The sequence below is a fragment of a genome, unplaced genomic scaffold, assembly GCF_019419815.1.
Source record: "Pyrus x bretschneideri cultivar Hongxiangsu unplaced genomic scaffold, Pyrus_bretschneideri_v1 Contig27, whole genome shotgun sequence".
Lineage (NCBI taxonomy): Eukaryota > Viridiplantae > Streptophyta > Magnoliopsida > Rosales > Rosaceae > Pyrus > Pyrus x bretschneideri.
Window position 1 is genome coordinate 5,449,191 of NW_025999579.1, and position 22,644 is coordinate 5,471,834.

General features: G+C 39.1%; 5 protein-coding genes across 9 annotated transcripts; 1 reads left to right on the forward strand and 4 right to left on the reverse strand.

The window, feature by feature from the left end:
• The first annotated feature begins 957 nt into the window (after positions 1 to 957).
• Positions 958 to 4,529, forward strand: LOC103950060. Of its 5 annotated transcripts, none has more exons than XM_048588002.1 (10): positions 963 to 1,245; positions 1,883 to 1,908; positions 2,067 to 2,145; positions 2,236 to 2,445; positions 3,124 to 3,246; positions 3,339 to 3,396; positions 3,548 to 3,621; positions 3,811 to 3,899; positions 3,976 to 4,081; positions 4,168 to 4,529. In XM_048588002.1, exons 1-9 carry the CDS (start codon positions 1,156 to 1,158, stop codon positions 4,043 to 4,045), a joined length of 819 nt encoding a protein of 272 aa, XP_048443959.1. In that variant the 5' UTR covers positions 963 to 1,155; the 3' UTR covers positions 4,046 to 4,081; positions 4,168 to 4,529. The 5 variants fall into 5 exon arrangements, 3 of the variants coding, with proteins under 3 accessions (XP_048443960.1, XP_048443959.1, XP_048443958.1); XM_048588001.1 differs by having other exon boundaries at positions 965 to 1,245; positions 3,976 to 4,051; XR_007259740.1 differs by lacking the exon at positions 3,548 to 3,621 and having other exon boundaries at positions 958 to 1,245.
• On the reverse strand, positions 4,458 to 6,488 carry LOC103950059 (heme chaperone HemW). Its single transcript, XM_009361212.3, has 2 exons — positions 5,554 to 6,488; positions 4,458 to 5,469 (listed from the first exon to the last, which is right to left on the reverse strand). The coding sequence occupies exons 1-2, from the start codon at positions 6,342 to 6,344 to the stop codon at positions 4,845 to 4,847; spliced, it is 1,416 nt and encodes a 471-aa protein (XP_009359487.2). The 5' UTR covers positions 6,345 to 6,488; the 3' UTR covers positions 4,458 to 4,844.
• A 528-nt stretch (positions 6,489 to 7,016) lies between these two features.
• LOC103950057 (elongator complex protein 3) lies at positions 7,017 to 10,388 on the reverse strand. The gene is made up of 9 exons (XM_009361211.3): positions 9,844 to 10,388; positions 9,547 to 9,616; positions 9,261 to 9,433; positions 8,942 to 9,116; positions 8,421 to 8,587; positions 8,032 to 8,251; positions 7,813 to 7,917; positions 7,436 to 7,588; positions 7,017 to 7,294 (listed from the first exon to the last, which is right to left on the reverse strand). Exons 1-9 carry the CDS (start codon positions 10,314 to 10,316, stop codon positions 7,136 to 7,138), a joined length of 1,695 nt encoding a protein of 564 aa, XP_009359486.2. The 5' UTR covers positions 10,317 to 10,388; the 3' UTR covers positions 7,017 to 7,135.
• Positions 10,389 to 12,283: 1,895 nt separating this feature from the next.
• LOC103950056 lies at positions 12,284 to 18,322 on the reverse strand. Its single transcript, XM_018648144.2, has 13 exons — positions 18,001 to 18,322; positions 17,790 to 17,818; positions 17,568 to 17,670; positions 17,037 to 17,208; positions 16,697 to 16,882; positions 16,332 to 16,486; positions 15,893 to 16,169; positions 15,327 to 15,541; positions 15,009 to 15,107; positions 14,396 to 14,925; positions 13,498 to 14,264; positions 13,054 to 13,252; positions 12,284 to 12,610 (listed from the first exon to the last, which is right to left on the reverse strand). Exons 1-13 carry the CDS (start codon positions 18,167 to 18,169, stop codon positions 12,446 to 12,448), a joined length of 3,066 nt encoding a protein of 1,021 aa, XP_018503660.2. The 5' UTR covers positions 18,170 to 18,322; the 3' UTR covers positions 12,284 to 12,445.
• Positions 18,323 to 20,656: 2,334 nt separating this feature from the next.
• LOC103950112 (cytochrome P450 CYP82D47-like) lies at positions 20,657 to 22,600 on the reverse strand. Its single transcript, XM_048587507.1, has 2 exons — positions 21,626 to 22,600; positions 20,657 to 21,476 (listed from the first exon to the last, which is right to left on the reverse strand). The coding sequence occupies exons 1-2, from the start codon at positions 22,598 to 22,600 to the stop codon at positions 20,859 to 20,861; spliced, it is 1,593 nt and encodes a 530-aa protein (XP_048443464.1). The 3' UTR covers positions 20,657 to 20,858.
• Between the last annotated feature and the right edge of the window lie 44 nt (positions 22,601 to 22,644).

A 22,644-nucleotide genomic window follows, 5' to 3' on the forward strand; every position in this document is an offset into this window, starting at 1 on the left:
TCAAGATAGTTGTAAAATTTTGATCAAAAACAGAATTACCGTAATTACTGTTTTTCACATAAATTTTATGTAAGTTTGCGGTTTTGCCTCATTTTTTCACCACATTTCATTTTATGCTTTTTGACATCCTTCAATTTCATGACCATGCTCAAAGTGCTTCCGAAAAAAGTAACAGCAGATAAGTTAAAAAGAATCACATTTGATCTTGCTCTCAATATTCTTGAATGCATTGCAATTTGCATGCAAGGCTCTATGGAAGAAGTACACTAGTTCCACATTATGATACTTAATATATGTACACAAGTTATTCTCCTTTATTCATGAATTCTCCGATTTATGACCCATAACTTTAGCTTTTAACCAAAATGACAAAATAAAGGGGCAAGTGAATAGTATTAGGAGTGATTTTTTAGGTTAAAAATATACTTAATGTTAAAAGTGAACAGTATCATGAGTGTTTCATTAAAACTCTATATTTTAAATACACAAAAATGCTATGAATCTAAATTGGCGAATAGTCAAACACAAGGTGTCCTTCATTCGGGACTTACCTGCATTTGTGGTTTTGTTTTATGGCCCTTGTATGTTTGTTGGTGCCTGTTTTATGACCCTTGTGTTTTGTCGGTGCTGACTGCATATCGGTTGATCCGGGCGATGAATTGGTGAGGCCCATGATGGTACGGTGAAGACGATTAGTGTCAACCAACATAGTCTAATTGGATCATCATGTGCTTTGCTTGAGCTTTTTTTTCTTCAAGTTTATCTCTTGTAACATTTTCTTTTTATTTGCTTTTTGGGTCAACTGTCCGAATCAAAATTAAGCAGTAAATAATGAAAGAGTCAGTTACAGAATCAACTATCTATTAGTTTACGATAAAGAAAACGAGCCCAAGGAAAAAAACTTATGTGAAGCTTATAAGAAAAAGAAAACCGAAATGAAAAAAGAAAAATCCTTATAATATTCGTCAAAACATGAAAATACGACCCAATATCCTTGGATAGCAGGTTATTCTTGACCGGAATGAGGAAAACCCGGAGCTCCGACCTCCAACAAACAAACAGACCCATATTGTCATTCAGCTGCACTCCCGAAGCTTTTCCCAGTTTATAGCTTTGCCCAGAAAAGCTCATCAAACTGGTCCATTTCTGAAAGAGATGAAGAAAATCAACCTGTTTGTTTCAATCCTTTTCTTTTTATACCTTCAACAAACACTCCAAGTCTCCTCCCTTACGCAGGCAAACCAGGTACTTCAATATATTTATATATATATATATATATGTATATTTATATATGCATATGATCCAGTTGTTTTACCTGTTTAGATGTTGGGTTTTTCTGGGTAGCTTCGATTTTCGATATTGGATTATGGTTTTTATAAAGTAATGATTTTTATCCGATCAAATTTTGGTTTCTGATAGAGAGGACTTTACAGAAAGTAGCAAAATACACCAATTGTGTTTGTGTTTATATAAAAAGGTTCGAAATTTCCATAGTTTGAACCCCATTCAACAGAACAAAGCAAAGGGTTTGATCAAAAGAGGCTGTAGAGCTTCACCCTAACTTCAATTTACCATTTATTCAAGTTTTAGAATGCACTCATGAAGACGTGAGTTAAGTCAGTTCGTTAGGGCAATGTGCTGGGGCCCGCACTAAGTTTGAATCCCCACCACCGTGAATTAGAATAGTTTAAAATAGTGTATTGTAAGAAAAATAAATGTCACAGTCTTGTGGTTATTAAAATCATCACAAGTTTAGTTGTCTCATATCACAAATGGTGCATAAAACCATCTTGCTCAATTTTGCTTCTTCTGTTAATTTAGTAGTGTATTTTGCTCTGTGGACCTTGCTAGCTAATGTTATTTTCTGCATTTTTTAACCCAGGATTTTGAAAAATCTGAATATTCAAGGTAATACAGCTGACGGCTCCTTTAATCGTTTAGATTGTTTTGAGTTTTGACAGCCTTCATTGGTTATATTGTTTGTATGATCAATTATGCAACTTGGAATATAGTATTTCTTTCTTTGGGTTGGTGTTATATGCTTAGTATGTGTTTCTTTATGTTAGAACTCTTGAACAAGAGCATGCTCATGAAGTACATTGTTCCAGAGAAAGAAGTAGGGCAGCATGGCAAATTATTGAGAAGGTATGGACAAAACATTGAGTGTTTTTACAAAATTACCATGCGTATATCGTAGTAGTGTACTAAAAGCCAGTTCTGATTTGTGTTTTGTAGTATTTGATGCCAGTTGTGGAACAAGAGCACTATGAGATTCCAAGTAACTGTCGACTTCATCCTGACAATGATCTATTTAGAGATCAGGAAGTGCACAAGGTTCAGTTGGATATAAATGAATGGCAGTGTGGATACTGTAAGAAAAGCTTCCGTGCTGAAATGTTTCTTGATCAACATTTTGACAACAGACACTACAATCTTCTGAATATAGTATGTGGGCTGTATTTCCGTGCTTTAATATGTTAGGACTTAGGAACACTTGGTCAATAACTGAAAGATGAATTTCATTTTCAGCTGCTCCTCTCTGTTATATTTATATTTAGTTCTTCTGATTTATAAACCCAAATTATCACTAATCAATTTTATCTGCAAATGAAAGAACTTTTCTTTTAAAAGCATTTGCATCTAGTCCATGTTTTTCAGTTTCATGTTGGTCTGGGGTTTCATAACCCCCGCTGTCCAAAAAATAATTACGTGTCTTTAAGGCTTGTAGCGTGATGCAATAAATTAGATCAGGAAATTATTTCTTAAAAATTGATGAAGAGGAATTACATGGCTTAAACCGCTTTACAAGATGGCATCGTTTAACACCGATAAAGAAACGTGTAAGTGATAATCTTTCCTTTCTTAAGGTCTGTATCTTGTTCTTTGGTAATCCTGGCAAGGGTAGTTAGCATCTGTAGTTGTTTCAAGGTCCGAAAAACTATTCTGTCTCTGCTTCAAGCATAACTTGCCACGTGGTCTATATAACTTGCAGGATACATCAAGACATGATTATAAACTTATTCGATCTCTGTCTTTTCTATTATATCTTCAATCGAATGTATGGTTTTTGTTTCCTCTAGATGGTTCGTTTTGCTCACTTTGAAAAAAAATTCATGAATGCAGAGTGGAAGCAAGTGCTTAGCTGATTTATGCGGAGCTTTGCATTGTGATGCTGTTATGAATACCAAGTCAAGCAAAACCAAATGCAATCCTGCTGCTGTTGCAAGGAATCACCACCTATGTGAGGTTGCTTTAATGCACTATAATTGTTCATATTCTTTCAATCTTATACATTACCTTGTTTAAATCCTTTTTTCCTTTTCCCTTTTATATTGCAGGGTCTTGCCAATAGCTGTTTTCCAATCAATCAAAGTCCTTCAGCACGCCGTCTTAATGGTATTTTTCTTTGTTTTCAACCAAAGCTCTACCACTTCTGCTCTAATGTTATTCGACTGCGTTTACCTCTTTTCTTGGGGTCGATCGTGTTAGTACTAATTCAGATAGGTTATAGTTTATTACTTATGCTTACATTTTGATATATTGGTAGAGTTTTTCTTGCACCAATTTTGTCACGCTCATACTTGCTTGGGGAAACGGAAACTTTTTCCTAGAGGAGGAAAGGTAAGGTTTCAGTCTCTTATCGCAGTAGATTTCACTATAAAGGATGAATCGTGCCGTAGTTTCAATCTCCGGGCTTATTCTCTATCGCAGTTTTGCCGCGATTGTCTGATTTTTGATATCGTATTTTTCTTTCTTTGAAGATGTTTGCGTCACGAAGAAATATGTTGTCACATCGTTTTGTTTTTGCAGAAGCATTCAAGTGTATTCTACATGGCTATCTCCATACTGACTTTGATGCTTCTCCCTATTTTCTATCTGATAGTTTATTTGCACCAAAGGTATCAATTTTTCGGACACTTGGAATTCGCGTTTGGATTCATTGCATGATTTTCCTAATTTGTTTGCAATTTGCAGTGAGATGAGGAAAGGAACCCAAGAGCTTAGGCGCATCTCGAGAGTTGGGCAGAAAACAAAACCCTCGTAGTAGCTGGTATTTTATATACAAGTTCATTTATAGACGGTTTGTACTACCATGAAAAATGTGAAGTAAATCACAAAATGCGACTCCAATTTCTAACTTTATATGTTTCATATATTTAAATTCAGGCACTTGAAGCTGTTGCAATGAACAGGTCAAGGATTTCAGGCGCAAACGTGTGAGACGTCACACAGAGGAGTATGTTGCACACAAATGATGCAAGAACGCCAAATTCTAGACCATCATCTTAGAACTTGCTCCAGACGCGACGTATCATTCCATTAATCAAAGGCTCTGGTGGATGATGAAAGTAGAATTAGGTGCAAACAATGTATTTCTTCGATAAACCTGTGTTATTTATCGTCGAAAGTTTGTTGTGATTCATCGTCAAACTTGTCATTCGGCCTCTGTGTGCGATGGTCCGTGTAACATTGATTTTCTAACAAACAAAGATTTTCTTAATTTATAAGAGAACAAGTACTTCGCTTCTCTTTGCGAATGATCTTTTATTACAACTGTTACGACGAGTCACCTTTAAATGATCTAATGATTAGTGCGTGGATGAATATGCTCAGCTGGTCGCTTATCATTTGAACGACGCATGTCCCGGGCACGATTCTCTGCTGTACCATTTTCTCCTCGGCTATGACAACGAAAGGTGCAAGAGTTTAATTGTCTCTACAGACGCTATGCTATATAGAAAATACGAAACATTCAGCTTCGGACGATGCCATGAAACTGCTACTTGAGTGTTTGTGTTTCACTCTACCACCAGATGCTGCAGGTGCATGGAATTGCACTTGACTTATGGAGCTACAACTGCAAATGCAAGCGATATCAATTCATTCGACAAAAGGAAACCGTCTGGATCACTAAGCCGAATGTAGGCAGGACTTCTTTCAGTCTCCTCCTTGTTTACTTGCAAGGCGTCAAATTCATCTGCAGCGATGGCCCTTCTCTGTTCATCCAAGAAAACCACATGCCCACTTTCAACATAAGGTTTATAGGCCTTGCAAAGAGAAAGAACGAGAGAGCTGCCATATGCTTCTCCGAAAGACTTCAAATCCAGACCTCTTGAAGTTCTAAGAGAGAGCATAACAACATCCGTGGCCATATCCTGTGCAGTACGATTATTTTCACAGCGATCCACCAATCCATTTTCCAAATTCTCCACATAACCCGTATACTCTTTCATCCTCTTTGGTCTCGAAAACCTCACACCATCGACATAGCTAGCAGAGCCGAGGCCAAATGCATAGAAAGGTTTGTTCTTCCAATAAGTGAGATTGTGTCTGCAGTGATATCCACTCTTGCAGTAACTGCTAATTTCGTAGTGGTTGTAAGCCGCATCTGAAAGCATCCTAGACGCCATCTTGTAAAACTCAGCTGACCGTGTTTCCGAAGGCAACGGGAACTCCCCCGGTGTGTACCTGCAAGCAAAAAGACTCCAACTTCAAGACCAAATTCATTCCGAAACTCAAACCACAGAATTCATCACTTGCACCATTACTTACAACAACCCGAATTTCGTGCCTTGTTCGACTTGCAAATCATAAACCGAAACATGGGTTGGACGAGCTTCAACCGTCAGCCTCAAGCTCTCCTCCCACATTTCCGGGGTCTGGTGAGGCAGAGAAGAGATAAGATCCACGCTCCAGTTCTCAACCCCACATTCCCCAACAATCTCCATAGCCTCGTAGACTTCCCTAAGACCATGAGCTCTCCCACAAGCTTTCAACAGCTCTTCCTGAAACGCCTGAACTCCCAATGACACCCTATTCACACCCAGCTCCATCATTTCCCTCATCTTCTTCGCATCGAAAGTCCCCGGGTCCATCTCCATCGACACCTCAGCCTCCAAACTCAACCCGAATTTCAACCTCAACGTCTCTAAAACGGAATTAACGAGCTTTGGCGGCACAAGAGACGGCGTGCCGCCGCCAAAAAACACCGTCTCCAGAGGCGGGTTGGTCTTATTTTCGACTTTCGTGGCGTTGATTTCTCGGCAGAGTAACTGGACGTAGTTTGTCATTCGCGGGTCGTCGTCCGTTTGGGTGGAAGCAGAGCCGAGGGCGACGATTGTGAAGTCGCAGTAGTGGCAGCGCTTCCGGCAGAAAGGGAGGTGGATGTAGGCGGAAGTGGGAAGCGGGAGAATGGTGGCGGGGGTTTTGGTTGAGGCATTTTGTCGAACAGTTGGCGCAGTGTGTGCGAAGCAGGTGAAGATAGTGCCCGGCGGTGGCTTCGGCGGCGATAGGCTTTTGGCGGGAAAGGTTGAGAAAATGGGAGCGAAGCTTGATTTAAGCATAATGGAGCCGCCTAGCCGGGATAATAAAACGAGGAGCGCGTGCAAATAGCTTTCTGCCTGTTATTGCGAAATTGGCAATGGCTTTACTGGTTTACTGGTCTATATGAAACACATGAACGACGACGTTTTATCGATGTGAAAAAAATATTATCGCGACATTGTGTAAAATGATTAGAAATCAAATCGCATGAACAGATAAAAATTTAATACATTGATGATCAAAGATTGATACAGGCAGCGATAAGATATCGAATCGGAAAATTTTAATACCAACGATATATCTGTGACATAATAAATTAAAATTGAAACATATAACGATCAAATATCAACTTAGAGAGTTTAGTTACAACTTAAAAAAGAGGTCTCATTATACCCATTTTGTGAATATCTCCGCCCATTTTGACCATCCTACATCTGAGTTGACTATTTTACGTTTCAAATAGAAGAACAACTTACATAGAATCAAATCATCACCAAAATCCCCACCCATATACTATTAAACCAAAACGCTGCATGATGGTAACTCATGTCCTCAAAAGTCGACCAAAACAGAAAATGTACGAAAAGACGTGAGCCACCCAGGTGAGTGAGTGGATGAATTGACAACAATCCAAAAATTGGGAGGACCAAAGTGAAAAGAATGGAATTAAAGAGTCGACCACAATGAGAGAGTAAATAGCAAACAAATTATGTATTGGAAGTTCAAAACACACAAACTGGTTATGCAATGGAAGTTGCAACTCGTTTAGGATCAAGTTACAAAACCGTACAAAACTAGTTTTTTTATCTCGTCACACAAGATGTTTTACCATGTAAGGTCCTTCGAGTTCGTAGCCTAATTTCCTATAGTAATGACGAGTTCCTACTCCAGAGATGACAGCAATCTTTTTCGACTTATGCTCCCTGCTAGCAATCCGCTCGCCCTCCTCCATCAAAAGGGTACCATAACCCTGTATGAATCAATTAGGGCATGGAACATGTTAGACAGAATACTCCTATGATTTATGGAGTTTGATGAGGCAGATTAACCCCAATATATTCATCTCAACACATGCGGTAACATAAAACAGTTGATGTACGAGCTACATTACCTGGTGTTGCAGCTTGTCAGAATCCCGCCCGTGAACTGGAACAGCAGTCCCATAAACATGGAGTTCACGAACTATAGAGCACTTCCCCATGAGTTCGGGACAAGTAGTATTGCGGCCACACTTTCTTAAACGCAGTAACCCAACAAGAATATCCTATTTACAATAAAAATATAACAAAATCATGTTAAGTGTCAGTATAGACAACCTGCCCACCGGGTAAAACTCAAGCCATAAGATTCTGTGCACAAATCACTATGCAAACCCGAGAAACAAGTTTTGGAAAGTGAGATCCATCTATATATGCTGAAGCGAAAATTAAATTAGATATTCTACTCAATATTACAATCATTATCTTCAGGTATTTATAGAAGGAATACCTGGCGAGTATCTTCATATGAAAGAAATGTTTCCCATCCTTCATTTGCCGTATAATCACGACGAACAAGCTCCACTTGGTCCGGCCTTATTTTGTGATGTATGTCCTAGAACCATCAAGAATGTTCAGTATAGTTTCATTCTAGGGGTAGGGGTGGAAGGTCAAATTTGAAGCCCCATTAGTATAAAACATATTCAAACAAGAATGACTACCCGCATACCTGAATTCCAGCCTCTCGTGTTCGAACATCACGGCACTTCAAGCCCAAGTCTTCCATCCGAGCCAAAGCTAACTCCCGCAGATTTCCTTTCTCAACCCCAGAAGTAACTAGAGGCATTGGAATGTCTCGCTGAACTCTATAAACACGTGTCCAAGGGGGCACCATAGCTAGGATCCTTGCCACAATGTCCACAAGTTGCTCAGGTGGGTAATTTCTATACCTGAAAAGAAGAAAGGAAACTGCATTTACTTCCCAAACAAACATAAACGTAATTAGAATTTTCCAATAAGTGTTGCATGGCTTCGTAAGACACACAATAGATTTCATAACACTTTATATTTGAAATCCTTGTAATACAGTTATGTAGAAAATTCATAATAAAACCATACCTGCCAGTTTTCCAAAGCTCATAAAGTCCAGTTCCACGGATTACAAGTGTTGGATAAATTTTAAGCCCATCTGCTCGGAACGAGGGGCTCTCGAAAAACTCCCGAAAACTCTCCATGTCTCTCTCTACTCCTACATTTGGAAGATCAGGCATCATGTGTGCAACCACCTAGAGAAATGCACAAAATTAATAGTGTGAAAACAAAAGTAAATCAACCTGAATGACTAAAATACACGGCATAAATGCATATTGTAAATAGATAGTCCTCAAGACTTTACATATTACAATTCATAAAACTATGGCCATACAAACACATAACTCTTCTTGAACTTAGAGAGAATTAATGGTAGCATAAACACCAACTAGATTTGGATAAAATATTCAGAGCACAACATAATTTGAAAAATATCTCCAAGCTGACGTATAATGACAGCTTAATCTTCTATCGGTACAGAGAAGTACAAAATGCAATTTTTCCCCCAATGAAGGTGAGTGAGTTTTAAGATAGGGAACTAGGCTGACCTTGAAACCAGCATCCTTTGCCAAGGAAAAACAATCAGCCACTGCTGCCACTGTATGACCTCTATTGGTGTCACGAGCCACATCCTCATACGTACTTTGGACGCCAATCTCTAGTCTTGTACAACCATAAGAAAGCATTTGTCTCAAGTGAGGTCCAAGGCAATAGTCTGGCCTCCTGCAACGCAAAAAGTTACAATCACCTCTGTTGACTTTCTGAACTGGCCCGATTAATTGATCAATAGATGGGAAGTTAAAAAATTACAGTCAACCTAGTTAAATGCAAGAATGAGAAATTAACGGCTTCAATAAAAAGACTCACGTTTCAATGGTCATTCCAATACATTTAGTAGCACCATGCTCAGAGTAGGCAACCGCCTCTTCAACATTGGCGGAAGTGTGTCCTGATAACGCGTCGTGCAGATTCCTAATAAAGTAATCACGGTAATCCGCTGGCAAAGACATGAACGTACCACCCATTAGGATGAACTCAACCTGAAAACACAAATCCATTACGAGTGAGAACCCGACACATATGCATATTTCTCTATCACGGCAATCTGCGCAGCCGAAAATAAATTCTTTAAGCTCTAAGAAACAGTCCGAACCTTGTCTACACTGTGACCCAATCTCTTCAGCTGATCTATCCTGCTTCTGGCCTGGACATATGGGTTGTATCTAAACACACAAAACCAAAGGTTTAACAACCAAATTAACTTCACTATTCCGATTTTAAACACCAACTCCTTCAACTAATCTCTTAATTACAAAGCTTTCACTTTCATGGTGAAACATCAATCAAGCTGAAAACTTTAAACTTCGAAACGAATCAATTAATAACATAAAACTTGAATTGCCTATCAACTGTTCGATAAAATGCGTCAATGAACTAAAGAAAGCCATACCTGGCCCGAATTGCGCGCATGCTGGTAGGCTCGTATCCAGTGTAAGACTGAGTGCTATACTCGAAGTCCGAATCGGGACCACCGGGGCAGTACACGCAAATATTCCCGGTGGTGGCGATGTGGGGGCACCGATGAGGCTTCGACATCACGGCCACGACGGCGATGCCCGAGGCCGTTCGGACCGGCTTGGCCCGGAGCTTGGGGAGAAGAGCCTCGCGGTCGGACTCGGGCAGAGCCGCGATCATTTCGACCAGCTTCGGCGCACGTGCGAGGCCGTACTTGCGGCACGCGGTGGTCTTGAGGGCGTTTAGGTCGACGTTTTGGCCTTTCCGGGAGAGGTCGACCATGGAGCTGACGATTTCGGCTATGGCTCGGACCCGGGCCTCTTCTTCGGATAGTCCATGCGCTTCGAATCCGCCCCGACCCGGCCGAGGTTGCTTTCTCTCGGATACTGGTAGCACTGCAGTCGCCATGGGAGAGAAAAGAAGGAAGCGAGGAAAAGAGGTTAAACTGGAACCGCCGTTTCTACGCTTCAGCTCGGGTTTATTAAGGTTTAACTAAAACCTTTTTGGTTTTTGGGTCATTTAAACAGACTCCAAGTAAATATTGAGTATTTATCAAATATATTCAAAAATTAACTTTTAATTTTAAAAATGTTACTTTTTTATAAATTTTTTTAAATATATTCAAAATTTTACTTAAATAAATACAAATACACTCAAATTTAACAATTAAATAAATTAAAGGCTTTTTAGCTACTGTCGCCTCAAGCTCATGTCCAACTTCACTTTCGCTTCTGCACTCCATCACCACAACCCTATCCCCTTCAACCCCTTCATCACCGACATTGAGTGCCGCCACGGTTACCGCAAGTGGGAGCAGCAGAATTTCAATCATGCCTTCTACGCCTTTCTTTTTTTTATTTTTTTTATACTAATATCATTTTTAGTTTTAAATATAAAAATAGTTTTTAAAGTTAATCCATATGTTGTTATATGATTGTATTTGTGAGACTCACGTGGCGCCACATTATCATACTAATAGAGTAATTGACAGATTTTTCATGAAAAAACTCAAATGATCATGATAGACAAATTCAAATAAAGACTAAAATGATTCACGATAGACAAATTCAAAAACACTATTATTGATTATCATTAATTATTAAGGATCATATTAAGGAGTTATGTCAATGTCACGAATCATTTTGGGTAAAAAGCCTTTAATTTATTTGATTGTTAAATTTGAGAGTATTTGTGTATATTTAAGTGGAATTTTTGATATATTTGAAATTTTTTATAAAAAGTAACATTTTTGAAATTAAAGGTTAATTTTTGGCTATATTTGATAAATGCTCATAAATATCTTATTATATATCCAAACACATCTTAATCATTTAATTTCATTTAAACAGAATCCAAGTAAAAATTCGTAAGGTAGTATTTCGCTGGGTATGCATGTTATAACGACGAAACAGTAATTTATATGGATAGATATTAATTTTTTTTATTTTTTAAATGTATTCCTAGAAGAGGATTGTGTTTTTTTTTTTTGTTTTTTTTTTAGTTTTTAAGAGGGACAAATAGTGGCAAACCACGGTTATCCATCCATTTCGGAGGCCGAGAAGACTCACAGAGACATTTCAGTCTCTCCTTGTCCACAAGTTTAGATTGCGTATTTTACTCATCTAAATATTGAAAGATTCATTGCCAAAATGCAAGACAACCAACCAAACTTTCACAGCAGGATAGGAAGAAGATTGTACATTCATCTAACTTCAATATAGGAACGGTGTATATTGTCGTTCTATCTCATGCATTCAAGTTAGTTTTCCTAAATGCTTTAGGGAATGAATGAAACGACGTAGTATCCGTGAGAACGACTCAATGACATATTGCATTTCATCACTTGGAAGCAACTTTTTCTCTTCATTAATTATAGGTGCACGAATTGAAACCTTAAAAATAATTTATGAAAACTTTAGGGTGTAAATTGAAGAACACACCCACTTCCAAGTGTAAAATGGAGTTAGCCCTTCTTTTTATTACAAACGCTCTATAAGCTAGATTAAGTCATAGGGTTTTAACCTCGGGAGACCATATTCATCAGGGCAAAGCTACCACATACATATACATATGTATTAAGATTTTATTTGATAAATGTGTTTCTTTTAACTCGTTATGTCATTTTGTAGAATCTATTGTTCATGCGCATGCGGTCCAATATCTTAATGCATAAGATTTTTGGGTTTCTACACATACGTCCAGGCTCAAAACTTTGTCATCCCCCTAAATTATTGTAATAGTTCCAAACTCTCTCCTCCCCCTAATAATAGTAAAAAATTATAAAAAAATCTGTTGTTTGTGTGAAGCTGCAAAGTTTGATCTTGGTTTTCTTATTTGCCTCTTTCAAAGTAAAAAAATGCTCAAAAGAGAGGGGATTCAAACTTGAGAAGTAAATCTTCATTGTAGTTTCTGAGGAGAAAATACAAATCGACAATTTCGAAAGAGAAGAAAAACAGTGATATTAACTAGCGGCGTGAACCTTACAAACAGAAAGCTGACATAATTTCGATCTTTTTGGTTGATAAAACCAATAAGCTTTAGTATTTCATGACATTGGAGTGGGGGATGATAATTGTCCCCTTGGATAGACTGGAAGGTAGCCCGATATTCTTCTTCGCCATGGATGTACTTTCCGCTGACTCTAGTGCTCGGGAAGCTTGGAGGGCCATCTCAGCGTGGAGTTGTAGGCATGCCATAGCCATCTACAACACGAAAAAAGTAAGTAAGCAACAAGTCATGGGAACACAGGTAAATTCAACAGACGTTGTGGCAATCAGAAACAATCATCGAAGATAAGAGAGCTGGCAATGAATGGAGAAAGGTTTCAGGGGGATGAATACAGTTGCTCCATTTCGAAACTTTTGCAATTTAAGAAATTTGACATCAGCAAATGCACCCTCCTCGATCAAAGTAAGAGTATAAAGTTAAAGAAATGGTTTTTGATAAAAATCACGGTGTCCTTAGACCATCTCCAATTTGAAGTGGAGGGGCTCAAAAACTTATAATCTTGCCCCCAAACCTTCTCCAATGCATGTATGGTCGTGTGCACGTTCAAAATTAGGGAGTATAACATGCCAACAGAGATGAAGATAACAGGACTGCATGATTTGCAAACCCTTGGGGAGCTCAAGGATTAGTTGCTTACCGTGTAGCACTCTCTATCACTCTCAGATTCAGCTACATGAAGGGCCCATGTGCGCACCCATTCAAGCCCGCTAGAAATTTCAACATTTCCTTCAACCAAAGAGGTTGCAACATAAGAGGGATGAAGTGATAGCAGTACGCACGAAGCTGCAAAAAGGGCAGCTTTTCTAACATAAGCTTCCTTGTGATGACATATCTCCCTGCGTGTAGTTAAAACCACAGTTTTAGTGACATAAAATACAGTTGAATGCATAAGTTCAATGAGAAATGTGCTGTTAAAAAACCATAACCTAATCATCATTTTATTCTCAGAATTTTTTTGCAGCCAAGTCAAAAGACCGTTTTAAATATGTTTGGAGACATAAGGTATGCGCCTCAAGGTCAATATAAAGGGTCTGGTAACATTTTGAAATGTTGTTTGCTGGTTTTGTTCTCTGTTCAGTACCTGGATCTTAGCATATCTAGAAAAGGGGCGGCGAGTACAGATGCTTCTGGATGCATGGCTGCACATTTCATACAAACTCCAAGCATATAGATGAGCTTCCCCAGGACGAGAAAGTCTCTATCAAGCAAGTCAACACCCTGCCTTTTCTTATCAAAGCCCTGCATGGCAGGGAGCATAAACGCTGCTGCATACACTGGAAATTTATTATGGGACCATTCTATTTGTGCTTCTTGCCAATCTGCTGATTTTAGGCTCCTCTGGCGCGTGTTTCCTCTCTTAATCTGACCAGGTTTTGAAGGAAGTTCCCTCTCATAACGATTTGTCCAATTCAGTAAAGATTTTGATTCTGAAATCTCTTTCCAGGGACCAGCTCCAGCGGGCCCTATGTCACTAGGCAAGAACCAAGCCTGGGTCTCTGATGTGGTTGATATGAGCGCCTTAGCCTGTTTAGGCTTTATAATTTTGGTATGAGCAAGCTCCTGAGCAGCCTCCGTCATGACATCAAGTATCATTATGCGTTGACTGACATCTATACTAGGAGAATACAGTAGTTTGTTTAATGTCTCCAGAGATTCCAATGGACATGTCACGAGCAAAGCAACCAACGCTCTTTGTCTCTTGTCTTCAGCTGAATCTTCCTCACCTTCTACAGCCAAGTCAGAACAACGAACCTGTACAAGAGTTCTCACAAGATCACTCGCTACGTGCTTAAGCTCATCAGGTGATGCTCGGACAAGTTTTTCAGCAACATTAAGAGCATTCTCCACCTGCAATATGAAAGTAAAATTAATGATCAAGGAGCCAGGGATAATATTCATCCCACTTGGGTAACTTACTACTGATTATTGTAAGAAGATCATCTGACTAAATTTTAAACCAATGAACTTGGTTTACTTACCCCATCAGCATCATCAGATTTCCGAAGTGCTGCAACTACATCAACCAACTGTGAAAATTTTCTTTTCAAATCTGTGTCATCATCCGACAAATCATATGGCTGTAAAGATGACTCACTTGAAACATCAGAACTCTCACTAGCATCGTCATTTTCATTGTCATCAGAGCCCGACTCGTAATTTAGTGTAACTGGATCGATGATCTCGTCTGGGTCAACCAACTTCGGTTCATATGATTTCCTATTTTTACTCTTCCCATTACTTGATATACCATCACTGGCTTTACGGGTTAAGTCCTTTTCCAGCACTGAGGTAGTAGATGCTTCAGGATTGTCTATTCCCTGTTGTATGCAATTTGAGGTTCCCGAAGTCACTTTCTCAGGGGTAGACAACCCAAATTCCCAGTCAATAGTGTCCCCAGTGCAGCTATCATCAAGGTATAGAGGATTTTTGGGGTCAATCACCTTGGAGAACACTAGAGCAACACTGCTGGCCATTTTCCGAACTAAATGGTTTGGGCTTTCCAGCCTACCTGTCAGCAAAGAATACAAGATATATAAAGATCACTAACATTGCAAGACAGTATACTGGCAGAGACAACGGTGAAGAATTTACAGCTCAGTCCTTTGAGAATTGAGTGCATCACATCCTTAGTCTCGTCTAGTTCCTCTTTAGACATCTTCTCCAGGGAAAGGCCTACAGCTGCAGATACATCTAATATTGCAAGATTAAGGGACAACAAATTCCAAAATAAGTACAATAAAACAATGGTAGTTTCTATAGAAAAGTTACAGGTATAAGTTGCAGGGATTTCATATTTATGTTGTAGGCTTGTAGCGTCTACAAGGTTTCCCAATGTAAAGGCTAGACGTAAAAATCATCAGGAGTTATTGCAGACTAATATCAGATGCCGGACAAAAACATGAAGGATACAAGTTTGCTGCTCCATTGAGGCTGATTGCACAAACTCCTTTTTTGACCATACTGTTACCAGATGCTGCAATGTGTCCAAGAAATTTCGGGTACTGTGACCTTTAGTGAGTGAATTACTATCAGGTGGGCGTTCAAGAATAGCAAACTGAAGGATCCATCGCAGGCAGCAAACAGGAAATACTTTCCAGAGTAAAAATTTGTCAGAAAACATTGACCTAATAAACAGGAAATCTGAAATTAAATCCTTGTATAACACAAAACAATACTGCAAAATGAACTAGTAGCAAAACAATGCTTTCTTTCCCATAGATAATAGAGCTTCAACGAAGTGAGTTTCATTTGCTCAGAAACCTTACTGACATGAACTTTTTCTACTATATGCCTATCTGATGATGTAATCAAAGACTAACAGTAATCACATGCTTGGATCCAATATTTCAGAAATTACTACCCAAAAAAAAAAAAAGTCAAGATTGATGGCAAAAAAACCAATTCTGCTAAATCAATTTCGACTTCAGATAAAACCAGGGAGAAGAGGGTGAAGGAAAGGAAATATATTCACTGACCTCACTGATATCTGGTATTGAGAAACCCGATGAAATAATAGCCAAAGAATCCAGTAGGCTTCAACATCACTGACACCTTCAGATGCAAGCTGATGCAAAAGTTGCTCAGACATTCTTTCTACAGCATATGAATCGCTCATTGCTTGTATCACATTCAGCCAAAATTGGGATTCTGGGTTTGATTCAAAAACATCTGAGACAAGTGGCTCTATATTTGATGATAATAAGCTCCGGACGTGACCAAGAATCCGGGGGATTATCTCGCTTAAAAGTACATCTGTGAAAAACTCAAAAAAGAAAAACACTTTGATTACAAATCCATGGACATCTTACCAGAATACTCTTGCATATCAATTGTCATGCTCTACTGACCAGAGAATAAATGCAATTCTTGCACAAACAGTTTCTCCACTGTGATGCTTAAAATTATAATAGTTACCTACAGATCCACGTCGACATATACGAGAAAATGTTTCCCCAACAAATAGTAATGTCCCATTCATGTAACTTTTAAGAAACGCTCCATCTAATAGATTTGTATTCCTCTCTTCTGCTAGAGAAAGAAGCTGAACTGTAACTTGCTTGAAGAACAAACTATAGTACTTATGTCAAGATAAACAAAAAATTGGCAGTAACGGAAAAATTTTGATCTGCAAATAAGTAGAGCTATCATATTTCTAACTGCACTACGTTAAAATAATCAAAATAGAAAATTTAAACTACAACCATTATCACGGAATACACTTTTTCTAAGTATACACAAGTATTTGGTACAATTATCCAGCACAAGAGATAAAAGGATACTGTGAAGAAAGAGAAGTTGGAGCTCTCAATTGTGCTTTGTCAGGTATGGATGCAACAATCTGTGCCACTCTAGATACAGCTGGCTTAAGATTTTCATTTATATAATCTTCAGATTGGCAAGAACCACCGAATTCTCTAGCCACCTGGAGCACCCCATTATTTTCAAGCAAGCAGAGTATGAGTAATCTGTGTAATGGTAGAAAAAAGTCCGAGAGGTTAAGTGTTAGTAAAGAATGATATTTCAGATATCTATCCTAAATCCACACGATAGATAGTGGAAGGACTGAACCCCTTATTGTTTTCAACTAACCACCAGACAGTAACAGGCCCTTATTCCTACCTTTCAGTATTAGAGTGAATGGCCTTAACATCAAGATCATCACCTCCACTCTTCTGCAAACAAGGGACCAAGGTCTGAACTACCTCGGTGGCAAGTCCATGAACAAAGAAAACATCATACACATGTTTACGTGCTGATAAGGGGAAACAAGCTAGCCAGTTGGAAGCAAGATCTGCAAACAACACCAAAACAAATCATCATATGTAAAGGCATGCACAAAAGGCGTCAACAGTAAAAAAAAATGGGTGAGCCAAAACCAATGAAAGAGATGCCAAATTTTCCTCAAGAATCTCCACGAAAATCAGCTATCAATTAATCTTTACGTTTTATAAACCTCCATTTGATTCAACGCCATTCTCTACACGCCAAGAGTGTTGGTGATTTGACTGACTTACATATATTTCTCTTCCCAAAACTCGAATTTTTGAAACTTACGGCCAAATGAATAAAAGCTGAGATATATAAGAGAACTCCACACACAAAAATTCAAGAAAACATGATGGCAATAGAAAATAGAGGTAAGAAGAATACCAATTAACAGAAACCGAGCAAATGTCGAAAATGCAGCTCCTCCATAGAATGCCTGCCACCACTCTCTCCTCTCAGCTGCAGAAGGAGCCTCGGAACTAATTATCTGCACACAACACAACCACAGAAGCTCAAATCTCTAAGAAAACTCGCTGCAACAAATAAATTTCAATAAAAATTCGTGAAATTTCAAATTTTTAAATTTCACATCAGCCAATAGCTCACCTGCTCTCTGTATTGCTCGTCAATAGCACCTGAAATTCCAAAACATTCAGCTCGCAAAACAAATCTTTTGTTTCATTTTCAATCAAACGACTCAAGAAGTGAACAAATTTGCAAACTTTCGGTTTTGGAATTTTCTCGGAAACCAAACAGCCGGTTCAGTAACTCGGAAAATCGAGACTTTTCGGGTGAAACGCAGAATCTGAAAAGTTACCTGAGAGAAGAGAGGCGTCGAGAGGGAAGAGAAGAACGGCGAGGGAGTGAAGCGCGCAGATGACTTGGTCTACGTGCTTCGCCTTCTTCACGGTTGCGATTGCTTCTCCTACTTTCTCAAGAAGTTTCTCTTCTACTTCGCTTCGTGTTTTCGGACCTTTCTTCTCCATGTTTGTTTGTTGCTCTCTGCAACAATCTGAAGCTTTTCGCGGCCGAAATTTTGTTGGCCGATACGCAGCGAGTCTGCTTTTCGGCGGCGGAAATAATCAGTTTCGGAAGAGACGGTTCGAGACTTCACACGGCTGCGTTTGTGAACTTTGTTTTAATCTTTTTAGTTTTTATTTAAACTTTTTTTTCTTTTAATATTAGCAATTTAATGGGGGGAAGTTTAGTAAAAATGATCATCTAATGAATTTTTTATTTTCTTTTTATCTTTTTCACTTGAAAATAATTAGATTTTAGAGAAATGTTAAACCAAACCTCCTAAATTAGATTTTAGTACCTTTTTTTCCCGACTTCATTTTCTAGCATTCTAATCTTTTAAAACGGCTTAATTTTTCTCAATTTAAATAGGAAAAAATAAACAAAAACTGCATTGAATTAATTGGAAAAAGATTTCTCTAGTATCATTTTTTTCTTATGTACTTCTCTTTTTTAATAATGTATTTTAATTCATATTTAATTTAATGATTAAAAATAAATAAAAATAAGAGTATATAAATCATCTTTGTTACAAGTATGCCAAATTGATGCATTAAGATATTGCTTAGCTTTAGAAGAGAACTATTAAATTTTCTCATATTTTTCTCACACAATGGTGGCTAAAGAAGCTAAAATATCTTTATGAATTTTTTCAGCCTCGAGAAAAGTGGACTATTCTAGCAAAGACACCAGTTGATTCCTTTTTTCAAAAAAAAAAAAACAAAATACCAGTTTGAATTTCATACCAAACGATAAAAATAAAACTAGTTTCATTATTTTTAGTATTTTTAAGGATAAAAAATAATTTTAGTTAATTGACCAAAAAACCAAAAAGGTTTTAGTTAAACCTTAATAAACCTGAGCTGAAGTGTAGAAACTGCGGTTCCAATTTATCCTTTTTTCCTCGCTTCCCTCTTTTCTCTCCTATGGCGACTGCAGTGTTACCAGTATCCAAGCCTGCCCGAAAGCAACCCCGCGCCATGTCGGGGCGGATTCGAAGCCCATAGACTATCCGAAGAAAAGGCCCGGATTCGAGCCATAGCTAAAATTGTTAGCTCCATGATCGACCTTTCCCGTAAAGCCCATGGAGCTGACGATTTCAGCTATGGCTAGGACCCGGGCCTCTTCTTCGGATAGTCCATGGGCGTCGAATCCGCCCCGACTCGGCTGGGGTTACTTTCGAGCAGGCTCAGATATTGGTAACACTGCAGTCGCCATGGGAGAGAAAAAAGGTTAAACTGGAACCGTTGTTTCTACGCTTCAAATCGGGTTTATTAAGGTTTAACTAAAACTTTTTTGGTTTTTTTTTTTTATCAAACCTTTTTGGTTTTTTAGTCAATTAACTAAAATTATTATATATCCCATTGCATGTGTGATTGGCTCAAAGGTAGGAGATGGGGTTTGGATCTGGTTTGGGTTTTCTGGGATTCAAGTTCGAATTTTGGGGTTGGATCTGGTTTTGAAAATGGAACGATTTCATATTTTTCTCCTAATTTGTTTCGATTTTGCCGAATTTGGGCTTGAAAATGGTTGTGGTTGCAAATGCTTCGTGAAGGGATTATCAAGCCTTCTCTCATGGCTTTGCAAGTACAATCAAAAGAAGATGATTCGCAGAAAGTGCTATACCATCGATGGAAAACACGTCTCTCGCTCCATCTTCGTCGATCTAGAGCCCATCGTCATCGACGAGGTTCGCTATCGTCGTAGCACCATCATTGTCCATCTTCGATCTTTGTTATCCCTCAAGTCCCTCGAAGCATCCCCGATTTGGAGCCTCGTGTCATCGTCAACACCATCTTCGACTGACGGAGTCGGGAGATAGAGACATCAAGTTGGGATTGGGAAATATGAGCGAGAGAGATGGGGACAAAGGATGAGCTTGACTGGTTGCGCCGTTACAAGTTTGAGTATTTGAGATTGATATGGTTGGGAATCAACATTGTTGATTTGAGTGATATTAAATCAAAGGTGGAAACGGTCCGGGCCGGTTGCCTATTTTCTCAAAATTTTGGACCCGCCCCATCCCGTTTCGTTTTCTATTTAGAATTTTTAGATCCGTCCCGAACCATTTGGACCCGTCCCGACTCGTGGGCCCAAGGCCCATTTGCCCACCTCTAATCTGATGAGCCGAAAATGATGCCTGATTTGTTGACGATGGTGCACTTTTCGAGTGGAAAAGAGAGGACTGAAGGTGAATGAAAGAAATTGATAAGAGGGAAGGAGGCTTTTTCTCGTTATAAAATCACCAACTTCCAATAACAGTGTTAGCCTCCATTTTTTAGGCCTTTCCTGCGTGAGAAAATACTGGGACGAAAGTCTTATGCATCTTTTTCTCAAGCAAAATCACTCGAAACCTGAAGAGTGTAAAATTTAGTTAAACTTTTTTTTGACAAATTATTTGCATGCATCCATTGTATTGTGTTAGTATTCATCTATCTTCTTGGTTTCTCTTTGGGACTGACGATCTGGATGTATCCATGCAAAATGAAGAACTTTCCATCTTTTTTCCAAGACCATTTGAGAGAGATAAGAAAAAGGATACAGCTCCTCTTTGGGGGGTTTAAATATCCATATAGGAGAAACTTCGACAGAAATTGCCCAGTCTTTGTTTATTCATATATGAGAAATTTCTGAAGTTGCTTCCCCAATCTTTATTATTTATTCATAGAGATTTGGAGGCAGGCGAGGTTCGACGAGGACTTTAAGTAGGGTAGATTTCTTGTTGGAATCTCCAAATCCTTGGCACATATCAACAGTTGCATTTGTTGGAGTAGAGATCTCAAACGCATGCAGAAAACTAGCCAGGATCAAAAGCGTCAAGTGAAGGCCCAAATTTATGCCAGGGCATGCTCTTCGACCGCTACCAAAAGGCATTAACTCAAAATGCCGACCCTTGACATCAACATCCTTATGGCCTGTGAGAAATCTTTCCGGCTTGAACTCCATCGGGTCATCCCAAACCCGTGGGTCAGTATGAATCTTCCACGCATTCACTATCAACCACGTGCCTTTCGAGACATGGTACCCTGCCACAATGCAGTCCTCGGTGAATTCTCTGTAGCCCGAGAATGTTGCATATAAACGCATCACTTCTTTAATAACGGCTTGCAGGTACACGAGATTATTGATATCTATTTCATTCACTAGTCTTCCTTTGCCAACATGGTTGTCTAGTTCTTCACAGACTTTCTTCAAAGCATGGCGGTTGTCCAACAACATTGAGATTGCGCAGCCCATGAGCACGGAGGTTGGGTCGCTTCCTCCAGCAATCAGATTCTGCAAAGTCATAATCAAGTTGCTTAATCAATACATATCCAATTATAATACAAAACAAGGATTAATTGAACAAGGATACCGATTACAGAAGGCTTAAAGAGAAGTTTGGTGCTGCATGCGAGTTAATTAAGAACATTCATACTATGTACCAAAACTGTAGCTTTCATGACGGTATCAGCATCAAATGATTCATGTTGTGCAACATTTTGTCTGTCGAGGACTGAAAGCATCAGGTCGATGAAATCTTGATTATTGTCTCCATCTTTTGCTCTTCTCTGCTTGTGCTCCTCCAACCAGGACATAACTATGGTATCGAGCTCTTTGGCAGTTTTTTTCATAGCTTTTTCGTGCCCTCCAATATCCAAAAACCTAAGCCATGGAACAGCATCCCCAAAGGCAAACAATCCAATAAAATGAAAGAGCTCCCTCACGGCCTTATGACACCGAACTTCCTCTTTCTCGTCACCCAAATTATTATATCTATTTCCAGCAACCATCCTAAAAAACACCTTTAGAGTTAAATCGTTGAACCACTGCTTCATCTCCACCAAAAGTTGTCCGGAACCATTTTCTTTTGAATCGTTTCTTTTGGTCCATAGATTGTATACCTCTTTTGTGGCCATCACTACTTCAGATTCTCGAACATGTTTGAATTGCTCAAGCATGTGGCTTGAGAGTAGCTCTTGGACTATAATTTTGCGCAAGTCACGCCAGTACGCACCGTACGGGCTTAACCCTAGCATGGCGTGGTTGTAGCTCAAGATTTCAGCGGCTATAGTTTTGGGACGTTGAGAAACAACCAAGTCGTTGGTGGTGAAGCACTCCTTTGCAGCCTCCCAAGTATTTACCACAAGGGCGGAGTGGATGCCAATTATGATGCTGAAGACTGGTCCATACTTGTCCGCCAATGCTCCCAACGTTATATGGGGTGGAAGCTGGGGCCGTCTGAATAGGTAGAGGTGACCTACTAGAGGCCACCCGCCTGCTACTTTTGGTGGTTCGGGAAGTTTGGCATTTGCTGCAGCAGTTCTAAGCCTCCAAACTGTGATCATAGAGAAGGAAAACACAAGTATGGCAAAAAGTCCAGCTACGGAAGTGTTTAGGAACAAGAAAGAGAGATCCATTGTTGTCCCTGCGTTTGGATAAAGGAATTGCAAATTAAAAGGAA

Bases quoted from the DNA above. Each gene is read 5' to 3' on its own strand.
- LOC103950060 (XM_048588002.1), top strand. From the start codon at position 1,156: ATGAAGAAAATCAACCTGTTTGTTTCAATCCTTTTCTTTTTATACCTT. The intron at 2,146-2,235 runs GTATGGACAAAA...TGTGTTTTGTAG, and splicing joins CATGGCAAATTATTGAGAAG to TATTTGATGCCAGTTGTGGA. The intron at 2,446-3,123 runs GTATGTGGGCTG...TCATGAATGCAG, and splicing joins ACTACAATCTTCTGAATATA to AGTGGAAGCAAGTGCTTAGC.
- LOC103950059 (XM_009361212.3), bottom strand. From the start codon at position 6,344: ATGCTTAAATCAAGCTTCGCTCCCATTTTCTCAACCTTTCCCGCCAAA. The intron at 5,470-5,553 runs GTAAGTAATGGT...TTTTGCTTGCAG, and splicing joins GGCACGAAATTCGGGTTGTT to GTACACACCGGGGGAGTTCC.
- LOC103950057 (XM_009361211.3), bottom strand. From the start codon at position 10,316: ATGGCGACTGCAGTGCTACCAGTATCCGAGAGAAAGCAACCTCGGCCG. The intron at 9,434-9,546 runs GTTCGGACTGTT...TTGTGTTTTCAG, and splicing joins TGGGTCACAGTGTAGACAAG to GTTGAGTTCATCCTAATGGG. The intron at 7,589-7,812 runs GTATTCCTTCTA...TATTGTAAATAG, and splicing joins CATATGAAGATACTCGCCAG to GATATTCTTGTTGGGTTACT.
- LOC103950056 (XM_018648144.2), bottom strand. From the start codon at position 18,169: ATGGAGAAGAAAGGTCCGAAAACACGAAGCGAAGTAGAAGAGAAACTT. The intron at 17,671-17,789 runs GTGAGCTATTGG...TGTTGTGTGCAG, and splicing joins ACGAGCAATACAGAGAGCAG to ATAATTAGTTCCGAGGCTCC. The intron at 17,209-17,567 runs GTATTCTTCTTA...TGTTGTTTGCAG, and splicing joins TGCTCGGTTTCTGTTAATTG to ATCTTGCTTCCAACTGGCTA.
- LOC103950112 (XM_048587507.1), bottom strand. From the start codon at position 22,600: ATGGATCTCTCTTTCTTGTTCCTAAACACTTCCGTAGCTGGACTTTTT. The intron at 21,477-21,625 runs GTACATAGTATG...ATGACTTTGCAG, and splicing joins TCATGAAAGCTACAGTTTTG to AATCTGATTGCTGGAGGAAG.